This window comes from Hippichthys cyanospilos, chromosome 11 (genome assembly GCF_059441005.1).
Source record: "Hippichthys cyanospilos isolate Australia breed blue-spotted pipefish chromosome 11, RoL_Hcya_1.0, whole genome shotgun sequence".
Classification (NCBI taxonomy): domain Eukaryota; kingdom Metazoa; phylum Chordata; class Actinopteri; order Syngnathiformes; family Syngnathidae; genus Hippichthys; species Hippichthys cyanospilos.
Window position 1 is genome coordinate 15298161 of NC_142379.1, and position 22067 is coordinate 15320227.

Genomic DNA, 22067 nt, shown 5'->3' on the forward strand with positions numbered 1-22067 from the left:
GACATCTGCTGTTTCTCAACAGCAGTGAACAGAGTGCTTCATTTCACCACTTTCACAGCCATTCAGAGAATTAGCGTGACTCATTTGAGCTGAGGATAATTAAACTGCAGGGGTATCATTTCATGACCTCATCTTCCAGCTAATTGCATAGAAATCAGTTGGAACAGACATCGAATATTTCAAATTCCCCTGCCTCATGGTCAAATTTGACCTTTTTTGTAGTACCTAACAAATATTTTTAAAATCCAGTTAGGTCTTGAATACCTCTGGTTTCCAGTCCTCATTACTTATGAGTCAGTGTTTTGAGAAGTCAGGACCCCACGGACGTTATGAAAATTCCTTTTTGGAGGTGCTTTGCCACAGCTTTACTATAGCCAGCTAGACCTGCACCTTGATTTCACTTCAAATGAATGCGTGTTGGTTTGATATTCGTCCACTGATTTAGTCATGGAAGAATGTTTCATAGCTATGCCTTCAAAAAGTCTTGAGTTAGTTTGCTGTAAGAGTGGAGTAAAGTGGACAAAGTGAGAATGATTTGATTGGAAAAAAAAAAAAACACCAATCGCTGAACGTTTCATTGTATATCTGCTGTACAATGACAAAAGGTCCATCCATACATTTTCTATAGCGGATTCTCCTCACAAGGGTTGTAGGCTTGCTGGTTCCTATCCCTGGGGACACCCTAAACTGGTTGTCAGCCAATTGCAGGGCACACAGTGATGAACAACCTTCCACACACCCAATCGTACTTAAGGACAATTTAATATGTCATTCCACCTGCCATGCATGTTTTTGGAGTGTGGGAGGAAGCCGGAGTGCCCGGAAAGAAGCCACACAGGCTCAGGGAGAACATGCAAACTCCACACAGGAAGGCCAGAGCCAGTTGTATTCGAATTCGGGTCCCTTAACTGTGAGGCGGACGTGCTAACCAGTGCACCACCAAACCACCCATGACAAAAGGTTTTTTATTCTATTACAATAGACTAAAATGACAAAAAGGTCTGTTCAGGCTAATTTGAAAAACAGTAAAGCCATTTTAGATTTGACCGGAAAACATTTAATGATGTTTCCAAATTTCTGGAATCGGATAGTTCGGACAGAACAAAGTACAGAAACTGTATCATGATGAAAGAAAGGTATGTAGATGGAAAGGAATCACTCATTATCCGAAGCATACCATATCAGACATGAATATGTTATGGCAATGTTGTGTTCGAATGAATTGTTATGTGTATCAAGGTACACTATTACACCTTATAATGAGCAAGTACAGGCTTGTTAAAGTGTCACCAAAGAGGAATCCCACAATCTGGTGATGCCCATGGGCCCCACGGATTAAAAGTAATTTCACAATACTCACAAATGTTTCAAAGGTCTAAATTCTTTTAGGCCCCTAATAATGAAGGTGCCTATATTTTTCTATTCTTCTAAGCAAATGAGTCTTTTTTGAGAGAACCTCAAATTAGTGGAGGCGGCAATCACATCCCAAGACGAGTCCTCCTGCGTCTATTCGAGCTGAATAAGGCTAATGAAAATTTTCCACAGGTTGCTTTAAATCGTTCTACACCTCCGTTATTCCAACTGAGTTACCATAGTTACAGAGCAAGTGGGAACAATTAGTCCTGAGCACAACAGACAGTGTGTTGTTATCCCGCCCTCACCCCATCTGCTTCCGGGCATCCCATCACGCTGTCAAACGAGATGCTATGTGAACCCTTTCCTGCCATCATCTGGGATTACTACTCTACGTCCTTCTTTCCACGTGTCAACAGGCAGCAGTCCTGATAATAATAATAAGAAAAAACTTACATTCTATCCCATGCTCTTGATTGATGGACGCATTTTTTCAAAACATAATTCACATCTTATTCCCTCAAAAGATCAACAGAGAAAATTACAATAATACCGCATTTATTTTTCCCCAATTGGGGGAGTTAGATATTTGAAATATTTGAAAACATAATAATTTGAAACACATAATAGTGTCTAGCTAATAACTGACAGGCTCCAGCTAAATTGTGTGGAAAATACGTGAATCAAATCTGATTTGGTGTTCTGATTTTCGTGACTTTCGCCAGACATTACTTACATTATTTATTTATTTTAATGAAGTGAAAAAATATCATCCTTAATTGTTGAGGATCTATGCAAGTTACACCTGCATCAGCATTGATAATATTTTATTTTGATCTTCGATGCCTTCATTGTAACTTCCAGTTTTGTGTTAAACAATGTTATTTTTTCTTCGCATTTCCGATGGCGTGATATGGATATAAAGTAGCTTTTGAGTTTACATGTGTACAGGCAAGTCCCTCCGAAGAGACATAAGGTGTGTTTTTATTGCATTTCATTTCATGTATGTGTTTTTCATAATCAGAACGATGTTTTATTATGTTCATATTTGTGCACGTTTGAATATTATTTTTCAGCACTTACGGTGGTCAAAGTGAAGATGACCAAGGTGATTGTGATTGTATTGATTACGATGAATGGACAAAGTTGCTCATGAATAAAAAGAAAAGAAAATCAACAGTAAAAGCATCAAGATTGGTCAGGGTTTCTGCTGCAAAAAAAAAAAATAATAATTATAGTAATAATAATTCAGACAAAAGTGCCAAAAAGAAACCATGAGAAATAATTGTGCTTAATACTTTGTAATTATATAATCAGACAGTGAGGCATTTGCTAGATTATGTTAATTAAACTTTCATATTGCTGGTAATAATTTACATCTGAAATGTGCACTGCATAATGAGTTGTCTGTAATTCAACTGAAACAAAATATTTAATTCATAAGAGTGCCAAAATCGTTCTCAGAAATAATCCTTCACTGTTGTCGTCTGCACTCGTTTAAAGCCTCAATCCGAAGCGCCAAAGACAAAGTGAACCAAAGCAAACTGTACATGAAAGCATGATCTTTGCCACATTGAAAACAGCTTAATTGACTGTGTCTTACTAACAACACTGGAGAACCAAATAAATGTTTTGTTTGCCATGCACCTTAGTTAGGCAATGCAAGCAAAAATAAGATGTTGAATCACATTCACCTTTTGTCTGTGAGGGAATGAATTTCTATAAAGAAAAGACATTTCGCTTCATTGGCATTCTGAGTTAGGTTAATGTATTGTTTTGAAGGTTTTCCATTCAGGCAATTTCCTGACATTCATATTAAAATGATTTATTATATCTGTCAGTTAGGAAGTTGCCCAGCAATAAATGCCTCGTGATGCAGTGCCATCGCTTTTGTCGACACACACTCTAGCTCATCACTCAATTTAGCTCCTTTCTATCTGTCATGAATTGGTGACTGACGTCAGCTCCTCATAGTGGCTGAATGCACATTATTAGAAGTCTTAGACACTTTATTGCGCCGCCATTTCCCAATACAATGAAAACCAAGCAACTCTAAAAATAAAACTGAGTTATTTGGGTTATTGTTGCAAGATTTAAGCATATTATAACAAATTACACATTGCTCAACTTGCTCTTTAGCCGTGACATGACCAAAGGGCGGAACAGCATAGGGTCGGTTTTGATGATCCTGTGAAAGAAAATCACAGCATGGACTGGTACCTACATCCTCCACGATCACAAATGATTGTTTACGTTGTTGCCATATGTCTCCACCAAGCCTAAAGAGCAGCAACGGCTTTGTAGGGCCAACCCAAATTTATAAATGAGGAGTGGAAAGGGGGGTGCAACAAGTGGTAGTGGTCTGTAAAGGTGCACCTCTTTGTCCATTCTCCTGACGAGTATAAGCTACTTGTCTTTCTTCGTGTCTGGCTACTTTTTTTAAGGAGAAAGTGTTGTTTAGTGTGATACGTTGATAACATTTTCACTTTTAATAGTAACTGCCTCATAATAATGTTCTCGGACTAAGATTTTTATTACAGAGTGCATGTATGTATGTTTGCTGCTTACTTAGACTGCATTTCCAATTTCTTGCTCCTAAGTGGCAGTTAATACGTGTCTCAGAAATTTGGAATATTTAACTGGGTGAAGTGACAAACCATTACCAATAGCGACTGGCGACACAGGTGGTAACGAATTACGACGGCAGATTAAAATGAGGAATGAAATCTATTAGTCTGTCGGGCTTCGTTAGTCGTTTTTATCATTTTTTCGTCCTTCTGCATTCTGTCTGACAAATTGCAGCATGTCAGTACAGTACTGACAAACTGCCCAACTCTGATGATGATAATAAAAAGGATAATAAAAAGATGCTCCCCAAAATTACAAAGTTCCTCTTCAAAATAAGTCACTGATCCATCCAACATATTTTGAGCCTTGAATACAGATATACAATTTATTACTGAGCTGAACTCACGGGAGATTTGCAGACGTCTTGTGCATACTGTAATGCATATTTTCATATTATTTTGGTTGAAAACCAATTCAAGTGGTATCTCACACTCTTTATTACACCATTCTTGTGGGACAGAGCAGGGAACCTGCATCATACTAGCTTTAGGAGATAATGTTATATTTCTTCACATTTTACTGCATAGGTGATAAATGTGCTACATGTGGTCCCGGTACATGTACTGTACATGTAAAATGGTGTACGATACAATACTCATGCTTGTTCCAACCACAGATTATTTACAACGCCAATAAACATCCTGGCTAGGGGATTCTAAAAATATGACTCACTTTGGAAGGAGATAAAAGTAAAAATAAAAGTGGAAGGATATAAATTGATTTGAATCCAAGACAGGATAACTAACTCCCGACACCTAAAATGCCTGCCATGCAGGCACACATCCAGCAACAAATTCAGTCATCCTTTCCTCCTTAATCTGCATTATATTCATTCTTGTTGTGGTACCATAATGTAACGCAGGGCAAAGCTTATGTAAAAGAAAGAAATGAGCGTTTTGTCTGTAGGCCTTTAATGTGAATGTCTATTTAAAGGCTATTTCTGCATATCAAAGCATCCGTCGTCTATTATCTCGCTTGCTCCTTTGCCTCCAAGCCCAATGGCTTCAAGGAGAAACCCCCCTTTTCAAAATGTGCTTCAATGGAGCCCACATAAACATTGCAAGGCACCTTGATAGGTTTCAATCCCACCTCAAAGCGTGAATAAATGATAATGAGGCCGCAGTGGAGCAATAAGAGGAACGAACATGCTTGAGAAGCGGCTCAACTTTGCTCAATGTTTTCATGTCTTTGGATGTGGCATTCATAATTTAGCGCACAGCCGGAGGACGCTTAAAGTCCTCCTGCAAGGTCCCTTTGCTGTTGTCGAACAAACAGGCAATAAACGGGTGTGATTGCCAGACATCCCTCACAAGACAACTAACACACCACTGTGCCAAATGCTCAACCTGACACTGGAGCATTGATGGGAGATAATGAGAAGGGAAGGAGAGAAGCAAGGAGAATATTAATTGAAAGAAGAGTGTTTTGAAGAGAAGATGTGTTGCAAGCTTCTATTAATATCCTCTCTGAAGTATTAAGCTTTGGGACTGCTGACCGCTGTTGCTCCTGGAGGGTTTTAGACAACTTGTCAGTCTTCTCCACAGAGCACATGTTGGCAACGGTTCTGTTTGAACATGCGCTTGAAGTAGGTCCAGATAAATAGCGTGATGCTACATCTCCCACACGCAGCCTTGTCACATTACAGTGACAACTCATCAGTCTGCCTGAAACACCGATTGTGTACAGTGAGGACAGACAGCGGCTGCACATACTCTTTACTTGCGGGGACACTTGATATCGCCTCTGTTGCAAGATTGATAACAAGCATGCCACGCCTCAACTAAGTACTACAAAAAATATGTGTGAAGTATGACATATTTTACTACCTTCAGCCTGTATTAATGTATAGTGTTATTGGAAAAAGAGATGGCTGGTGACATGGTGACTGGGGCAATAATTTGCAAGAACGCAAGTGTCATTTTTAATGACCTCGTGAAGGAGAATGCAGTTGAGGGAACGTCTGCAAAAGAACATTGAGAGTTTAAGGCATCGCTTGAGAATTCAAAAAGAGGACTGGAATCACCACTTCAGGAGAGGGAGTTGTGTTTAACCTTTGTTAAGACAAAAGTGATTAGACTCATCTCCTCTCTTTGTACCTCATGAAGTGGTCAGGCAACACCAATCTGCACACGCAGCAATAGTTTAGAAAACTGGATCATAAAAATTAGCAGACTTGCTGACCAGCCAGTGATTAAAGATGAACATGCCCATTGTTTTTCTTCAGCACAAGCTCTAACGTATCCTGCTTAGTCTTATGTATTCCCCACCTGTTGATCTTTTGGTTGTGAGCTCATCATCACTCTGTTGCCATGGAGATATTGGAAGGGAAACAGAGCCATGATGCCCCAAATTAGTCCTCGTATTATGAGAGTGCACTGAACATGTACTACGACTCTCATCCAACAGCTCTGTGCCTGAAGAGGTGCAAAATGTTGATTTAAAGGTCAGCGCAAAGGGTAATTACGTTTGTGACTCTCACATAGATTTTTGACCTGGCCTGCATAATGTGCACCCAGGATGAGTAAGCACACCCATACATGTGGTAAACAAGAAAGAATTAAGCATCCATCGATTGCAATCTGCTATTTTGTGAAACAGCATTGGTGTCAGGCAGAATCCTCACATTTCCAAAAACCATCTTTTCAGAAAAAGGGCGCCATTTGTGGTCCCATTCACAATGTCAAAGAAGGCAAGCCATTTTTAACAATTTTAGGTTGATCAATAGCTGGTGAAAATAACTGCCCATTGTGAGGAGAACGCAAAATTTGTGAACAAATACATTATATTGAGAGTGTTAAAAAAATTTAGTCTGCATAAATAGTGAAAGTTTTTTGTTTGTTTGTTTGTTTTTTTAATATTTGGCTACAGAATGGAGTCGGGATCATACAAACCTCAATTACAAAAGCTAGCAATGGGTAAGTGGCATTTTACCATTTAAACATGTGTAGGTTTCCACGATTAGCACTGCTCATATATTAGGGTGGGAATCACATGGATGGATGGATGGATGGATGGATGGATGGATGGATGGATGGATGGATGGATGGATGGATGGATGGATGGATGGATGGATGGATGGAAGGATACATACATACATACATACATACATACATACATACATACATACATACATTCAGACAGTACATAATCTTGGAATAAGCAGGGCAAAAAAAAACACAAAACCCTGGTTTTGACTTGATATTTTTCATTAGCATTTTGGTTGATACCCCTCTCATCCATAGTGAGTCAGAATAGGTGCCATCTTACTTGCCACCTTAGTGAAGACAAGAGGTCTAGAAAGTGGATGGATGACCACAAGTACATTCAACTTAAATGTCTTCTGACTATTCTTGTTGTCACATATGTTGTTGTTGTTTTTGTCAACTCTCTTCTAAGCATCACAAATGTATTTTTTTCAATAAAAAGCTATCCTGTATCGTTGCATTTTTTGCCACGTATATTTGCAAACCCCAACAGACTTCTAACCGCATAGGCGCGGATGTTAATATGAGCTAATCGATGTGTTCGCAGCAGCGCCAGAGGCTGAAGACAACTCAGTGCTTGGTTCTCTGCTGGGGCTACACTGTTGGTCCTTAAGGGATTTGATGGATTTAACTGGCATTTCTTGTCTGCAGCAATGAGATATTCAGGGCATATAGCAGTACACCAACATCCCATCGTGCGCTGGCTTGTCTCCCACTTGACTTCATCAAAGCAATACATTCTAAAATCGATTTAGCAGACAAGCTGTGAATATTAGAACTTTCCCGCTTAAAACAGCTATGTAGCCGCTACTGAGGTAAGTTTTTTGTTTTTTAGAAAAAAAAAAACCCTGATATAATACAGGGGAGGGGGTGGTTCCTGCTATCTATGAAACGATACCGGCAATCAACTATACAAGCAACTTGTCACATTGCCTGTGCCTAATGTCTGGTCCTGTCTGCAGATTATGGGGCGTATCAGGAGGACGTTGCCGGATTTTTGCTTTCAGCACACGTTCAGCTCTGACGCCCGTCCCGAGTTCCTCATTTTCTAGTTACGCAACTTGTCGGCTAATTAATTTTGCTCGTTACTTTCCCAGCTTTCGCTCAGCAGTTTGCGATATTTTAGTTGTTACTTTTGAGTTTTTTGGCAACGTCCTCCTCTTGGTTCCACCCCCAGTAATGTCCGTTACATGCATTTTTCATGTCATGTCTCTTATGTTTGTACTTGAATCCGGTTTTTGTTCCTGTGTGTACTTTGATCCAATTGTGTTGTTACGATCGTGACACAACTATCCTATGTTTTATAATATAGAATTGAACAAATTCTGTATCGGGATACAGCATCTTAATCGTATAAACTTACCTAAAAAGGGACGCAGTTAAAAGAAAGGTAAATGGATTTTCTCTTCTCAGTCTGCATTAGGAAGCAGTTACTGAAGAACAAACATGGTCCAGTTAAGTGTCCGACACCTCCCGTCTCTCTCGTCTCACTTGCGTGCGTTTAGGTTACTTGTAAGGAAACATGGTAGGTACACCAATAGGTTTTAAGAAACATTTGTAGCCTGCCACCCTAATAAGCTCCCTCATGAGATGAGGGCGATGAGAAAGCTCATATGCGTTTGGGTGAAAATAACATGAGCACGGCTGCGGATCTTTGGGCATTCTGACTCTTCCAACCGTATCCGCATGCACCCACTGTTTTATTGACTTTCTTTCTTGAGAAAAACGATGGAGGCTTACCTTGGTTTCTGATGTTTGGATTACAGTTTGCATGATATACAGCCATGTTGGTAAGGTGTTTGTCCGGCTGTTTGTGTGTCTTGCTTCTGATTGACATCGTGCTAACGGGAAAGTCGAAACCTCAAGGAGGTTTTTGAAATCCAAAAATGGACATTTCCGTCAGAAAATTGCATTTTTGTCAGTAACTCATATCCATGACATACACTTGCTATTTCAAAGCACATCATGTGTGTATGTGTGTGTTTTAGAATCACCAAACCAAATCTTGAATTTCTTAGAGATCAAAAGGCCAACTGATGTGTGAAATGGAAAAATGAGTATCCACAAATTCACTTCTCTGTAAAGTGAACACATACAGCAGTGCAACTGTAATAATAGTGAGAGCTCAGTGTTTTGTTTTGTTTTGTTTTGTTTTTCCTGAAATGTTAATATTCTACATAGAGTACAACTTAAGTTTGCTCTTGACCTTTTTTGTGGAGGGGGTAGGAGGGTAGTTTAGCCTCAAGCGAGCACCAGAGACATCATCTTGTTATAAGAAGTAAACAAGTCCCACAGAGTGAAGCACAGTTTACAGCATTTTTCTTATTCTAGAGACTCACTCCACTCACTAACAAGCAAACACTTTCAAAGAGACCACAGGACTATGAGCTTCACTTAATTGGACACAGCTCTTTGTACTAACAAACACGTACGCGCGAACGCGAACACACACATGCATGCAAGCAATTAAGATGAAGACAGAAATTCGGGGCTTGGTTTTGTTTACCACAAGAGTCTCATCAGGATGGGGAGCAAATTCTACAGTGGAAAGAAAGTCACCAACCGACTGGCTTCCACAAAGGGATCTCTTTTTGTGTCCCGTGCAAGTCTGGCATTTGCCGCTGTCTATATCTGCATGAGGGTGGGCTAGATTGTGATACCGACCAGTTTATCATGGCGAATTAAAAAGAAAGGGTATTATGCGCCTTTGTGGGCGTTAACACAGTAAACTTGACAATCGCAGTGGCTACTCACATTTCCTTTGGTACAGCATGTGAGAGGTACAGATAGTTCTTGACTTGGGGGAAGAAAAAGCGGATTTGCTTGTGGCAGATTCCTGCACATTTTTTTCACTGCAAGCAGTGTGATGATGTAAAGTTGGCCAGGGAGATCACAGACCTGTGAAGTGTGTATGTGGGCGATCGGTTTCCACCCCAATCATTAAAGTACAGGTCCGTCTTCCACACCATTTGGTGTGGTGTGTGTGTTAAACTTCTGTGCATTCACATTTGTAACATCAGTTCGAGCAGTTGTGCTCACTGCGGCAGCTCGATGTGTCGAAGGTAATTCTTGTAGATTGCATAACATTGCTTGACATGCACACACAAAAAAAAACACGCTCACAAGTAAACAAGAGGATAACAATGATGCCAGTTATACAGGGTTAATCTTATGCATCACTATTTAACATGCATCACTATTTAACATGCAATTGAAATTCTAGTTCTTTCTCTTCCATTACTTAATTAAAATAAATTTTCTGATGTCCCCATTTGTTATTTCCGTATTTGTACTCCAAATGGTTTGTGTTTTAAACTTGTTTAGTCTTTTGTCAATATGTTTGTGAATTTGTTTCTTGAGATGTAAACGAGTTTCACCGTTTGTTCATTGTTTTGCCCTTCCAGGCCACCATAATTTCTGGTCTAGAACATGGTGAAATGCATTACGGGATGCAGTGAGTGGTGAATAAGGTGTTTTCAAGGCAAGTACAGTCACTCATTTGAGCTTGTGTAGTGCCACACCGTTGTAAGTTGAAGAATTGGAAAAGAGTTTTAAAAAAAAGTTCAACGTTTACTGGATAACATTAAGTAGTACTGCTACAGTTGCAGTTTAATATACCAACATTTTGAAATGAACAACAATTGGTGTAAATGTAACAAAGGGAACGGCACAGGCTGAGAAAAAATTGTGGAAGAAAAAAATTCTAGTATATTCAATTGGTCAATTTGTGGTGGTGTATGTCCAGGCATTTTAAGTTTAGTGCAATGTTCATTGCAGTGGTTTTGGACCACTGTGAATTAATAACACATGAAAAGATCATGTGATTTTATTGTTTAAGTGCACTTAATTTTTCAATATGTAATCTATGTGTGTGCATGTGGGTGCATTTTTCTGTTTACATGAACATTTCTTCAAATAGTAACACTTTTAAAGTTGTCAATAATTAATAATGTTACTGGAAAAGTGCAACCAAAGTGATGATGTGGCCAAAGAGTACGGCACTTAGACACGAAAATCCAGCAATTTAAACTGAACACTTTCTTGCACACTGACTCTCAGCAACCCATACCCAAAAATGTGAATCCAATTATAAAACAAGATGGGTTCATAATTTATTTATACAATTAGAGATTAAATGTGACTTCAAATAGCTCTGCCGCTCTCATAATGATAAATGAATGTGTGACGCTTTAACAGCTAGATTGATGATGGGCAGCTGTGTTGTTGTCTAAAACCCTATCATGTCATTTTTGTAATTAGCATGGTGGAAAGGGAGGAGTGGACTGAGGTCAGCGACATTTGAGTGTTTGTGAAGATACAACAAGATCACGCTACATTTAAATGCATCTTTTGATATGCGACAAAATGAGGTTTCACAAAATTAGCTGACATTTGGAAAAGTTCTTCACTCTCTCAGATGTTCATGACTGGAGTTATATTTTGTAGTATTTCTGTTGAATTGCAATCTGTATGAACTCTGGGTTAGAGAAATCACTCATTGCAACTTGCCAGCTGTGATTGCTTAGACATCTTTGCATTTTTTTGGTTTGTTTTTTTTTTTTGCTCCTTTTCATCCTTCCTCATTGAACTGTCCATCAAGCAGAGGAAGCAAGGATGCGAGCTTCACCATCCTCTTCCAATCAGGTCATTCAGCAAATCTCAATTGACTGCTGTTCCAGTTTCCATGGTGAAAGGAACAAGCAGTGGCAAGGAAGGGAAGAAGGGAGGAAGCAAAAATCAATGATTCCCCATGAGCTCAACTTGCGCTCTGTGTTGGCCAGGAGATCAACAGCAATAAAGCGGGAAAGATTTTGTTGCGGCTTGATGCAGTCGTGGATAATTAGTGGCCACCTGCTTTATAATTCATGTCCATGCTTTCAAGCTTCAAGTGACAATCACTTTTTTTTTTAAAGAAAAAAAATGAACAATTTTTAGATTAGATTTTTAACCTATTTCGTTTTAGCTCAAATCAAACTCGCAAGTTCTCTATTTCCAACCTTCAAGTATTTTCTGTTGGAAGCCCCTCTTTTTCAAATATGGAAGAATATTTGAACTAGTTTTTTTTTTTTTTCACTATCCAACTTTTGCAATATTGTGTCAGGCTGGTGGACATTTTATGAATCACATTTTGTGTTAAAAAGTGCTTTGTCTCCTTGGCAAAGCAAATGCTTGAACAAACATTTAGGTCTCCTTGCTTGGTATGACTTTGAAGATATGAGAATTCCACCTGACATTAGTGATTTACAGTTGAGAAAAACATAATGTACAATTACAACGTACACCATAATGAATGATAAAGAGTAGTGTATTGTGGAATAAAGAAAAACAGTACAAAAATACCATAATCACTCAAATTCCGAATGGATTTAGCAGTCAAAATGTCATTTTTGGTCATCTCAAACCCAATTTATTCCAATTTTTCCCAATCTGATTTTCCAAAATGGGTCTCATTGTACAGCTTGTAAGGTATATTTTAAGAATCAGGCGAGAAACTCAACGCCGTCTGCTTATACTGTCACCACGGTCTGCATGTCATAAGGTGCATCTCACACAAGTCTGTATCTCACAACCTGTATGTTATAAGGCCTGTGGGTCAAAAGCTGTGTTCTACAAAGATCTGCATGTCGCAACATCATTAAGCCTCTGGACTGCTTGCTACAGCTAGATACTGTTGGTCGTTAACAACATATCTATTTGCAGGTTTTTGAAATGCACAATCATTTAATTTAGATTGTAAGGGGTTGAAATTATATTGAAAGGCTTGAGTTGTTGAACGTTTGCTCTGGATTGTTTTCTTTTGATTTGCAAGGCGTAAGAGAAGCAGACCAGAGAGGTACCAAACCAAACTGCAGTTGCCGCTTCTATTCTGAGGAATAAAACCAGGATAATGGGTCAGCTGCTTGCCATTGGCTCCCCTGTTAAAAGTACCATTTTGCTGGTGGATGAAGATATGGATGCCGTAGGCCTTTAGTACAATAAACACGATGTCGCAGGCGTTAACTTCCAGAAATCCTATGGGGTTTATGGCTGCCACCTGTTGGTGAGTCAGCTAAAGTTCACCCATTCACCTTGGAGCTTCTGTCTGTCATGCTGCAGCAGATTCATTTATCCCCGCTGCTGCTAGTGGGTGCTCTCTCTGGCCTCGGCATGACTCATAGACGCAGCTGACCACTGGATTAATCTCTGCAACCGGGGTCCGCCTAATGTGAGCTCAAGTGCATAGCAGCAATTCAGAAGAAGAGCCAAACCGCAACAATATGTTCTGACAATAGTGTCAGCTCACTCGGAGGTAAGTAAACTCCAAAGGCGCAAAATCTACTTCTGGCCAATACCCCCATGCACAATTGCCTTATGAGTGACAAGCAGACGATTCCAAGATTAGTGCCTCGCTAGCTGGAATGGACTTTGACTCCCTGGGAGCCTTCACCAGGATGGATGAAAATGGATTTTGAAAGCTGGGCAACATGATACAAACCTCAAATAGCTTATAAAGTGGATGTCAAATCAAAATAAATTTTAGAATACGTTCTATGCGCCTCCACTAGTCCAAACACGAAGTTCTGATTAATATTGCATTTATGGAATACTGTACAGCAGAAAAATCCCTCCTTTTTATCCTTCTCATGGGGCAGCCATTTTGCCAATTGCAGTGGACTGAAAATGACATCACAGTTGCTGAGTGCTCAGGTAAGGACGTATCATGGCTCATATTGACCAAACTTGGAAAATTGATGAGCCGTGACTGGTCATTACTTGATCCCAGGGCAACTGCGATGTCCTTTTCAATGGACAGCGAATGGCAAAATGGTCAGCCCTTGTGATGGACAAAATTGTGGATTTGCCGCTTGGTTCATATTTCACAAACTCAAAATTCATCAAATTAGACGAGCAAGGGTTCATAAAACATGTTATTGGAAAGAAAATCTTTGACCGGACTTCATCAAATGCAACTAATTGACAAGTACGAATGAAGAACATAGCTAAAAGAAAAAAGAAAGCAGTAACATTGTCTAGAATGTCCCTTTAACGACAATCAACACAATAATCCTACATGTCATTAAATATCCAAATTCTTGATCAAAAAGACGTTTCTCAATATTTTGTAATTATAATTCGTGCCTAATAGTTTATTAGAACCATTCAAACCAATATACACAGTGATGCAATGCCTTCTGTTTAATACACACGCACGCATATACAATCAACTCGCCGGAGCATGTGTGCTAGCGCTCTTCTCTCCTGTTGCCATAGCAACGCAGCTCTTGCCTCCACATCTCAGTAATGGCACATACTCCCACTATAAAAAGCTATCCCTTACCGTAGCCATGCAAATTTTGCTTTTGTTTCTTCCAACTGAAGATATGCACATTCCCACATTACAGATACAATATTTTGTTCAAACACTATGTTGTTCTGCTCTGGACAAACAAAAATTTCAAAGCAAATTTGTAATGCTGCATCTTATCTACATCTTAAAGAAGGCATTCACTCACCATTTATACTTGTACATTGCCATACTTAACATTTATAATTAACAATTAACGTTTTTTCATGGCCTATTAAACTAACTAAAATGTGTCTGCTTCAACTGTCCTTGTGAATAGATTTGTCTTTTCGTTTGAGTAGAACGTTGTGGCACTAATACATTCTTCACTTTTTACAACAAATATAGCCTACATTGCCTTCCACCAAGTTCCAGTCTATTACCTAAATACGTTTGTCACTTTTTTCCATTACTTTAGAATTTTAAAATCTTGTAACAACAATGCAATACAAGGACAACTGTGTATACATAGTATTATGATGAGGTGATTACCCAGTTACATGATTTTTAATGATGGAAATTGCCGTATGAGGAAAACCGTAACCACATTGTGCCCTGTGAAATGAATCTGAGTTGGACACAGCTGCTGATTACTTTTCACCTCTGGGGAGCATGACAAGATCTCCAAACGAGGACTGCAGGATGATGGCTTTTGTCCAATTACACCAACAACATCAGCGTTCGTAAGTATTGCTTTCAACGAAATGAAGAAAAGTTGGGGACTGACCTCACAGTTACGTCCGGTGAACCCATGACCGCATGTGCAGGTGTACTCCCAGGTGTCCTCTGGCCTGCCCGGAGCCGGGAGGGCCAGGCAGAACCCCCCGTTGAGACAGGGTCGACCTTGGCAGGGGTCCGGCCCGGGCGCGGCCTGGGTCGGCGTGGGCTCGGCCGGGGACGGGGTGTCCGGGGCCAGTTGGAACGGGGAGGGGACGGCGCCCGCGCCGCAGTTGAGGAGCACGGGGAGAAGGAGGACGAAGGGGACCAGTGGAGGCGTGAAGCGCATCCTGATACTCTTTGAGCAAGTGTCGGCTCTGCGGGAGTGCGTGCGAGGAGGCTCGTTGCCGGAATGCGAAGCCTCTGCTCGGCCGGGTAACACCAAAAGCCGGCTGGCTGGGATGCAGAAGAAGAACAGAACCAGCGAGAGAGAGGGAGGGCACTCCGCTGGATGCTGTTTGTGAGTCAGTGACGACACGCGCAGCCACTCTTATACCCCGCCCCCTCTGTACACACTCGCCGTCTTGGCAGAGAGTCAGTGATGCTTTCCCCTTCTCATTAAGTGCAGCCTCTGATTGGAGGAGGCTGAGAGGAGAAGATATCCCATTTTGAGGAAGACGATGCTCCACAGAATCAAAGAAGTTGGTCTTTAACTGATACCTTTTGGAAAAAACAGTCTATCTGAAATGAAAGCAAATGGGTTTCAGCACAAAGAACAAAACCGAGGGTGACAACAAACGTTTTTTATTCCCAAGCGGTTTTTGCCGGCCTCTGGGTTCAAAACTTACGAACACATTGAAAATTTATTCCACTTCAAAGTCATACCGGCTCTCTGACAGAAACTGTAACTGCAATGTGGCTCACGAAAAAGATGAGTTTGACACCCCTGGCTTAGACAAACCTTAAACCTGTATAAATGCTATAAAAAAAAGTAGTCAACAGTTGTTGAAAGTTGGTTTAGATTGTGTTTTCCTTTTGTATATGTTAAAAAGGACAGTTATACTTATAGAATGTTTATAGGTAATAATCTTATTGATGGCTGGCATGGCAAGTGGGGGGGCATGAACTATTTTTTCTTTCCTCGGGACTTGGCAAAATATAATTGAGAAGCACTGGTTTAATGCGTTCTCACAGAACTGGACTGCAATAAGCAGTCACATCTACAAGGGAGCTTACACATCATTGTGATTCAGGCATGTTTTACCCTCTAAAGAGAAAGGGTTGCAGATAAACAAAATTCACATGTGGCCACATATCCTCTGTTGCATACAGTACATGTTAAGAGCAGTTTTGTGATGTTATTGCACTAGATAATGCATTTTTTGTGGGGAACTTTTTCACTTCTAGTTCCTGGCAAAGAGCCAATCAGTGTGAGGTTGTCACTTTTCCATGAACATTGGTTACTTGAACGACATCACCTCTGCCCACGGAAAGGCCTTCCTGAATGCTTTGCTCAAATGTGTCCTAGCGATTTAGTTATTCAATTCATATGCAAATAGCAAAATAATACAAAAATCTCCTAATACGTCATTCTGAACAGTACTTTTTACTTTAGGTCTGTACAATGAATGTTTTTCAGTTCATGAATCCATGACACTGTAACGCAGCGCAAACAATGACCTCCAAGCCAAACTCAGCTATGTAACTGAGGAGAAAGGGCTGTTCATTGCAATACATTAATGATGGCTCTCTTAATATTACAGGTAGCTGCACATTACCTGTGCTTTGGTAACTCCTAGGTGCATATATGTTTGCTGACTGGCGAATTAGACTGTGTTTAAACTTCCCATATGGCAGTTTAAACCTTTTTCAGAGATATGGAAGATTTGACCAGATGATGAATTGTTGCCCAACATAGTTGAGGACAGATCAGGTCAGGTGACAGGAAGTGGCAGGTCAGGTGATGATTAGTGATGGACAAGAATGACGGAAGAAATCCACTGTCCGCCGTCCCTCGTTTTTACAATGATTTTGTCTTTTGGCAATCTGTTAGCAGTACGTCCGTCTGTGACAGACCGACAGACACTCTGCCCGGACCAAAGGATTCAAGGTCATTCATCCAGTTGTCCCCTGCTCTCTTGTAGAGACGTACAAGACAAGACATTCCAGGATTGGAGGACATTTTGGCTTCAAACTCCTTGAAAAGTAAACTTTCACTTTTCTGAGTTTCTGCTACATATTCATCAGTAATAGGGAACCGAATATTATAGGCTAGTTCAGCCTACAGCTCAATGTTATAATTTTATTAAATGATAAATTAACTCTAATCACAGGAACAGGGTTGCAGGTAACAAGGTTGCAAATCTGCGCTAATGTTAGATTTGTCTCAGGAGTAGAAACTGTTTAGCTAGCTAGCTGTTACTGCAGACCAAGAGGACAAACTTAGCATACTTGTGAAATCAAGCCAAAATGTTTTTTTTTTTTTTTAAACCCTCTCTTATCCTAATTAGAGGCATTACTGTGTTGCATGACATTGAATTAAGTCTAACTATTTAAAAAAATATGAACAACAGGAGATACTTTTTCTCTATCCATTCTTTTGGAACACTGACGTCAAGTCCAGGGTATCATGTGATTCATTGCTTTCTTCGTCTACCAAGCTAAAGACTATGGCAACAGGGTTGCATGCATGTTGTGGGACACACGATGCATAAATAATATTTTGAATGTTATCAAAAATAAAAAGTTCCCACAGTTGCAAGAGACAGCAATGAAACAAATATCCCCCGCCAAAATACAGTACGAAATTTCAATCCCATTTGAACTGTTTCATAAGGCTGTGGGACAAGAGAAAATGTCATTTTAAAAGGTACTCAAGGCTTATCCGCCCCCTTTTTTTTTTTTACTTTTCAAGCTTTGTTTTAAGATTTGACACAGGACCTGTAAATTTATTCACTAACTGCATGTTTTTGTATGTGGAATATTTTATGGGTGGGTCGCAAAATGTCCTCTTAATTCCGGACTGACCCCTTGTAAGTTTTTTATTTCCTCTCCTGTAGATGGCACCGATTTTCCTTATGACATGCCATAACTTGCCTCACTAGAGAGGCATTCGACTCAGTTGATTACACTGCCAAGTAATGAGTCGCAGGAAAACAAGAAGCAATGACCAAAAATGAGTCAAACAGTTACTTTATTTATGTTCAGGTAAAAACATGAACCTGATGCAGTAAATTATTGCAGATCTTAGAAACCAGCACATGAACGATTGGGCCAGGAAAGCAGACAGTGGCGCCCTCCCCTGGCCACGGACTGCAGATGCACACCAGTTTTTTTCCCCCGAAGCCAGCAGTGCAAAAAAAAAAAAAAAAAACTACAGCAAGAAATAAAGACCATATAGAAAATAAAAAGAAATGCAGACATTCTCACCTCAAACAGGGTGTGAAACAGCATATAAATTGAACTCCAAAAACGAACTTGAAATGCTATCTGGCCGTGAAACAATAAAACGAGACCAGTCAAAATTTTGTGCCCAGCTACATTGTGTTTTTGAGGGTTGCTCAAGATAACCCTACAAATCTGATAGGGCCCAACCGAGAGACGCTAACTCTAGCAAAATAAGAGCAAAATACCTGACTCAGACCAACATATTTGTAACAACTTTTTGTCTGAGCTCAAGCTCTCATAAATGTGGAGGCCAGAACACAATCCAACTTAGGTAAGGAGGGGGGAAATGGTAATATGCGTTCGTCACTACCCACATTCAACCAACTGTAATTTAAGAGCGGAGAATGGGAGGGAAAGCTAAAGAAGAGTGAACACACACGCGCACCAACGGGTTGGAAACAGCAGGGGGGTAGGGTGGCAAACAAAATAAGGAAGAGAATGCAGACAGGCAAATGAAGGAAGATGACAAGAACGGGGAGCTATTCTATCAAACGTATTGAATGAGCAAAGTCTGCAAATTTGTCTGTACAAATGATCTTTGGAGCTAAAGTAAACCTAGCTTGCTTGCTTGATGGACCCTGCCCGCCCTCCCCTCGCATCCACATTGTCCACTTTGGATAGGGGACATCCCTTTTTTTTTCTTTTCTTTTTTTTCTTTCTTTTTAAATATCACACAGCAATGCAATTTAAAATATCACCCAGATGTTTTCATCATTTTAACATTACTCAACTACTGATATAGGTTTAACTCTCTTTTTATGTTTAAACATCTGTGTCATGGAACACCTTTCTTTTTTTTTGCGGGGAAATATTTTTTTGAGAGTCGGGGCAGCAAATATATATTTAAAGTTTTTCTGCAAGCTGCTTCTCTAACAAGAAGGCTGTACGTGAAGCCTTAATGTATTTGATTACAAAAAAACTTAGAAGTGAAGTCATGATTTCAGTCGCTGAAGAAGGCATCTGAATGTAAGATGTGGAGAGATCAGGAAAGGTGGAACGACTGTTGGCCCTCGCGAGCTGCCGTCAACAGTTTCTCTCGCATGATCTCAATGCTGGAGTAGTCAGGCAGCTTCAGGTAGTTGACGCAGGTCATAACTGAGGGGAGGAACTCATCCGGGTTCTCCGTCGACTCAAATGTCTTCCTCACAATCGTCAGAGGTGGGTTCAGGCTGCGGAAACCTGAGCGGCACAGTGGGATCTAGTGAGTGCCGTTGACAGAGTACAGACCCAGAAGCCCAAAGCCAAAATTTACAGTTCCTTCAAAGACGACTGGAAAGCCAAGGTCAAGTCATTTGCTTTTGTTACATACTAAATATAGGGGGTTCAGATCAATAGATGATTGAGACAAAACAACTCGGGACAGCACACTATAGTCCCTTTCACATAGCAGGAACTTTATCAGGAACTTTCTGCTGTACCCTGATGGTATGAGTTCCCCTTTACGTTCACACCAAAAATCTTTACGGGTCTGAAAGGTTCTCCCAAGCGTCTACCAGGAACTATCTAAGCACCTAGTTGCGACTAGGGTCTTTGGCTACCTACTCAGGTTGCTCGAAGTGGCCGTGTTGTGTTACCTAACGCTGATTGGATGGTTGAACTTGGAGGTATGGGCAACTACTCAGAGTTCCTTGACTGTTTGGTGTGAAAGGGGGCTCTTATTTGTTTGAAGTCACCCACATTTTAAGTGAGCAAAAGTATTGGTGCAAGCCTGCCTGCTTGGTCTTTTCTGCAGACAGATGCCACTTCAACTGTGATTTTCAAAATATCTTGCAGACTAAAATATTTTTGCAGCATGTCTTGCTACGCATAACGTTTTATCATACATGTACTAATCTTTCATCCACATGCTTACACATAGAATGACAAGTACACTGGGTTAGGGGCCATTGTCTTCTCCCCTGATGCACTTTTAACCCGTTTAGGGCCGCAACCTTCATGTAGTTAAGAGACTTCCGAATCAAATAAAGAATAGGGTTCGGAGACACTGGAAACTGGAAATAATCAGCTCATCAGCAAGCTCTGCAGAAACCTTATAAGGATCCTGACCATTTGAATCAGATGTGTTATAGAAGGGAGATATCAAATACATGCAGGGTGGCGGCTTTCTAGGACTGGAGCTGCCTACCTCTGGCATAGCTAATACAACAATTTGGAATGTCCTGGGAAAAACAAAACAAAAACTACTGATAGAAACGGCAGCTCATGTTCATATTTTGATTTGAAACGTAACTGCCTAAAGTATACAACAAAAACAAAAAGTATTGACAATGCCAGTCCAGTACTTAAGAGAGTAAACTGTACGTTGAGTGAGTGTGTGTGTGTGTGTGTGTGTGTGTGCCGACTTGCCTCCAACAGGCAGTCTTGGGCTCCCCGTTACAAACTGCAGAAAAAGTCTCTGTTGCTCGGCGTCAAAGCTGCTTAACACTTCAAACAGGAACCGCACTGCCCGACTATAGGATGATGGGGTTAAAAAGAATCATTTGCATAAGGTGTGCGTTGCATTGAAATTAGGCTGAAAATAACAAACAGGACGGATGAAAGTTCACCTATCATGTGTGTAGCCGTGATCCGGCCGACAGCACTCCATCAGCGTCTTGACGTCCCACGTTTCCGATTTACTGCCGCACAGCAACTGGTCAAGCTACAGGGAGGGAGCGGACGAGCCCAGATAAAGACAAGATGATGAGGTTGCAAATTGATGGAGGGACAAGTTGAAAGTTTGGCTTTTACTCAAATGGCAAAGGGGAGCGAGGAGCTTACCTCTTCTGGATAGAAATACTGCAGGTGGTGTAATGGGAAGACTGACTCGAAGCCTTCCCTAAAAGACTCAAACTGTCTTGACACTCCTTCATTAAGAGTCCAGTACACCACCAACTAGCAGAGAACATACAAGAGATTTATTATGGTGAACTAAGATAGCAAATTAGCCCAAAACGACAGCATACAAGAGTTCCCATTTAGTTCATGCAGTCCCCCTAAATAAGGAGTTTGCAATCCATGTCTCCAAAGACTCATGTGACACTTTCATCCTTTTGGTATGATTGTGTGACTTTGAAAAATAAAGTAATTTTTTCAAATTCATCTGTCAGTCTAGGAGGTGGGCATTAAAAGTTGTGCTGCATGACTGATCTAAAATGCTTCATAGCTGTTGATCGAGTATTGACTTTTTTTTACTTGTACCTTGTTAGCGTGACGCTAACTTTTGAAGGACACCGATAAATATACAAAGCTATTTTAGTTTTGAGTAACTTAAGAATGTGTATAGGCATGAGAAAACAGGAGAGTGGAGGCGCTCATTCGCGATCATGTAAGAATGCAACCCTTTGTAACTATCTGAACGTAGCGTTTTGGAAATAAGCAGCTCATACAATGTTTTTATTCCACGTCACTAGAAAACAAAGGCAAAATTGCACAGCGGAGATGAGGAAAAAAAGACAAGGATCATCCTTGACAATTACAGGTAGATGAGGTAAACACAGGCTTTCAACTAATGACTTTCAACTTTCAACTAGTCATGAAAGATGACTTATTTATCTTTGCAAAAATTGAAATGATCTTAACATTTTTCACTTGTACATATACACAATACAGGATGTTTAGTTATATATATATATATATATATATATATATATATATATATATATATATATATTCTAGTTATTAGGTATATAGCA

General features: G+C 40.2%; 2 protein-coding genes across 3 annotated transcripts in view; both read right to left on the minus strand.

Moving 5' to 3' along the window:
* Positions 1-15436, minus strand: part of dner (delta/notch-like EGF repeat containing) — a 36062-nt gene extending 20626 nt beyond the window's left edge. The window contains exon 1 of the mRNA XM_088428234.1: positions 15017-15436. Within this exon, the coding sequence (XP_088284360.1) occupies positions 15017-15295 (279 nt within the window). The 5' untranslated portion in view covers positions 15296-15436. The remainder of the gene's footprint in view (positions 1-15016) is intronic.
* A 2686-nt stretch (positions 15437-18122) lies between these two features.
* The window catches only part of trip12 (thyroid hormone receptor interactor 12), a 38844-nt gene continuing 34899 nt past the window's right edge, over positions 18123-22067 (minus strand). For both annotated transcript variants that reach the window (XM_088427407.1, XM_088427406.1), the window contains exons 39-42: positions 21154-21267; positions 20940-21034; positions 20740-20843; positions 18123-19572 (exon numbers count right to left, since the gene is read on the minus strand). In XM_088427407.1, coding sequence (XP_088283533.1) covers positions 19376-19572; positions 20740-20843; positions 20940-21034; positions 21154-21267 — 510 coding nt within the window. In that variant the 3' untranslated portion in view covers positions 18123-19375. The remainder of the gene's footprint in view (positions 19573-20739; positions 20844-20939; positions 21035-21153; positions 21268-22067) is intronic.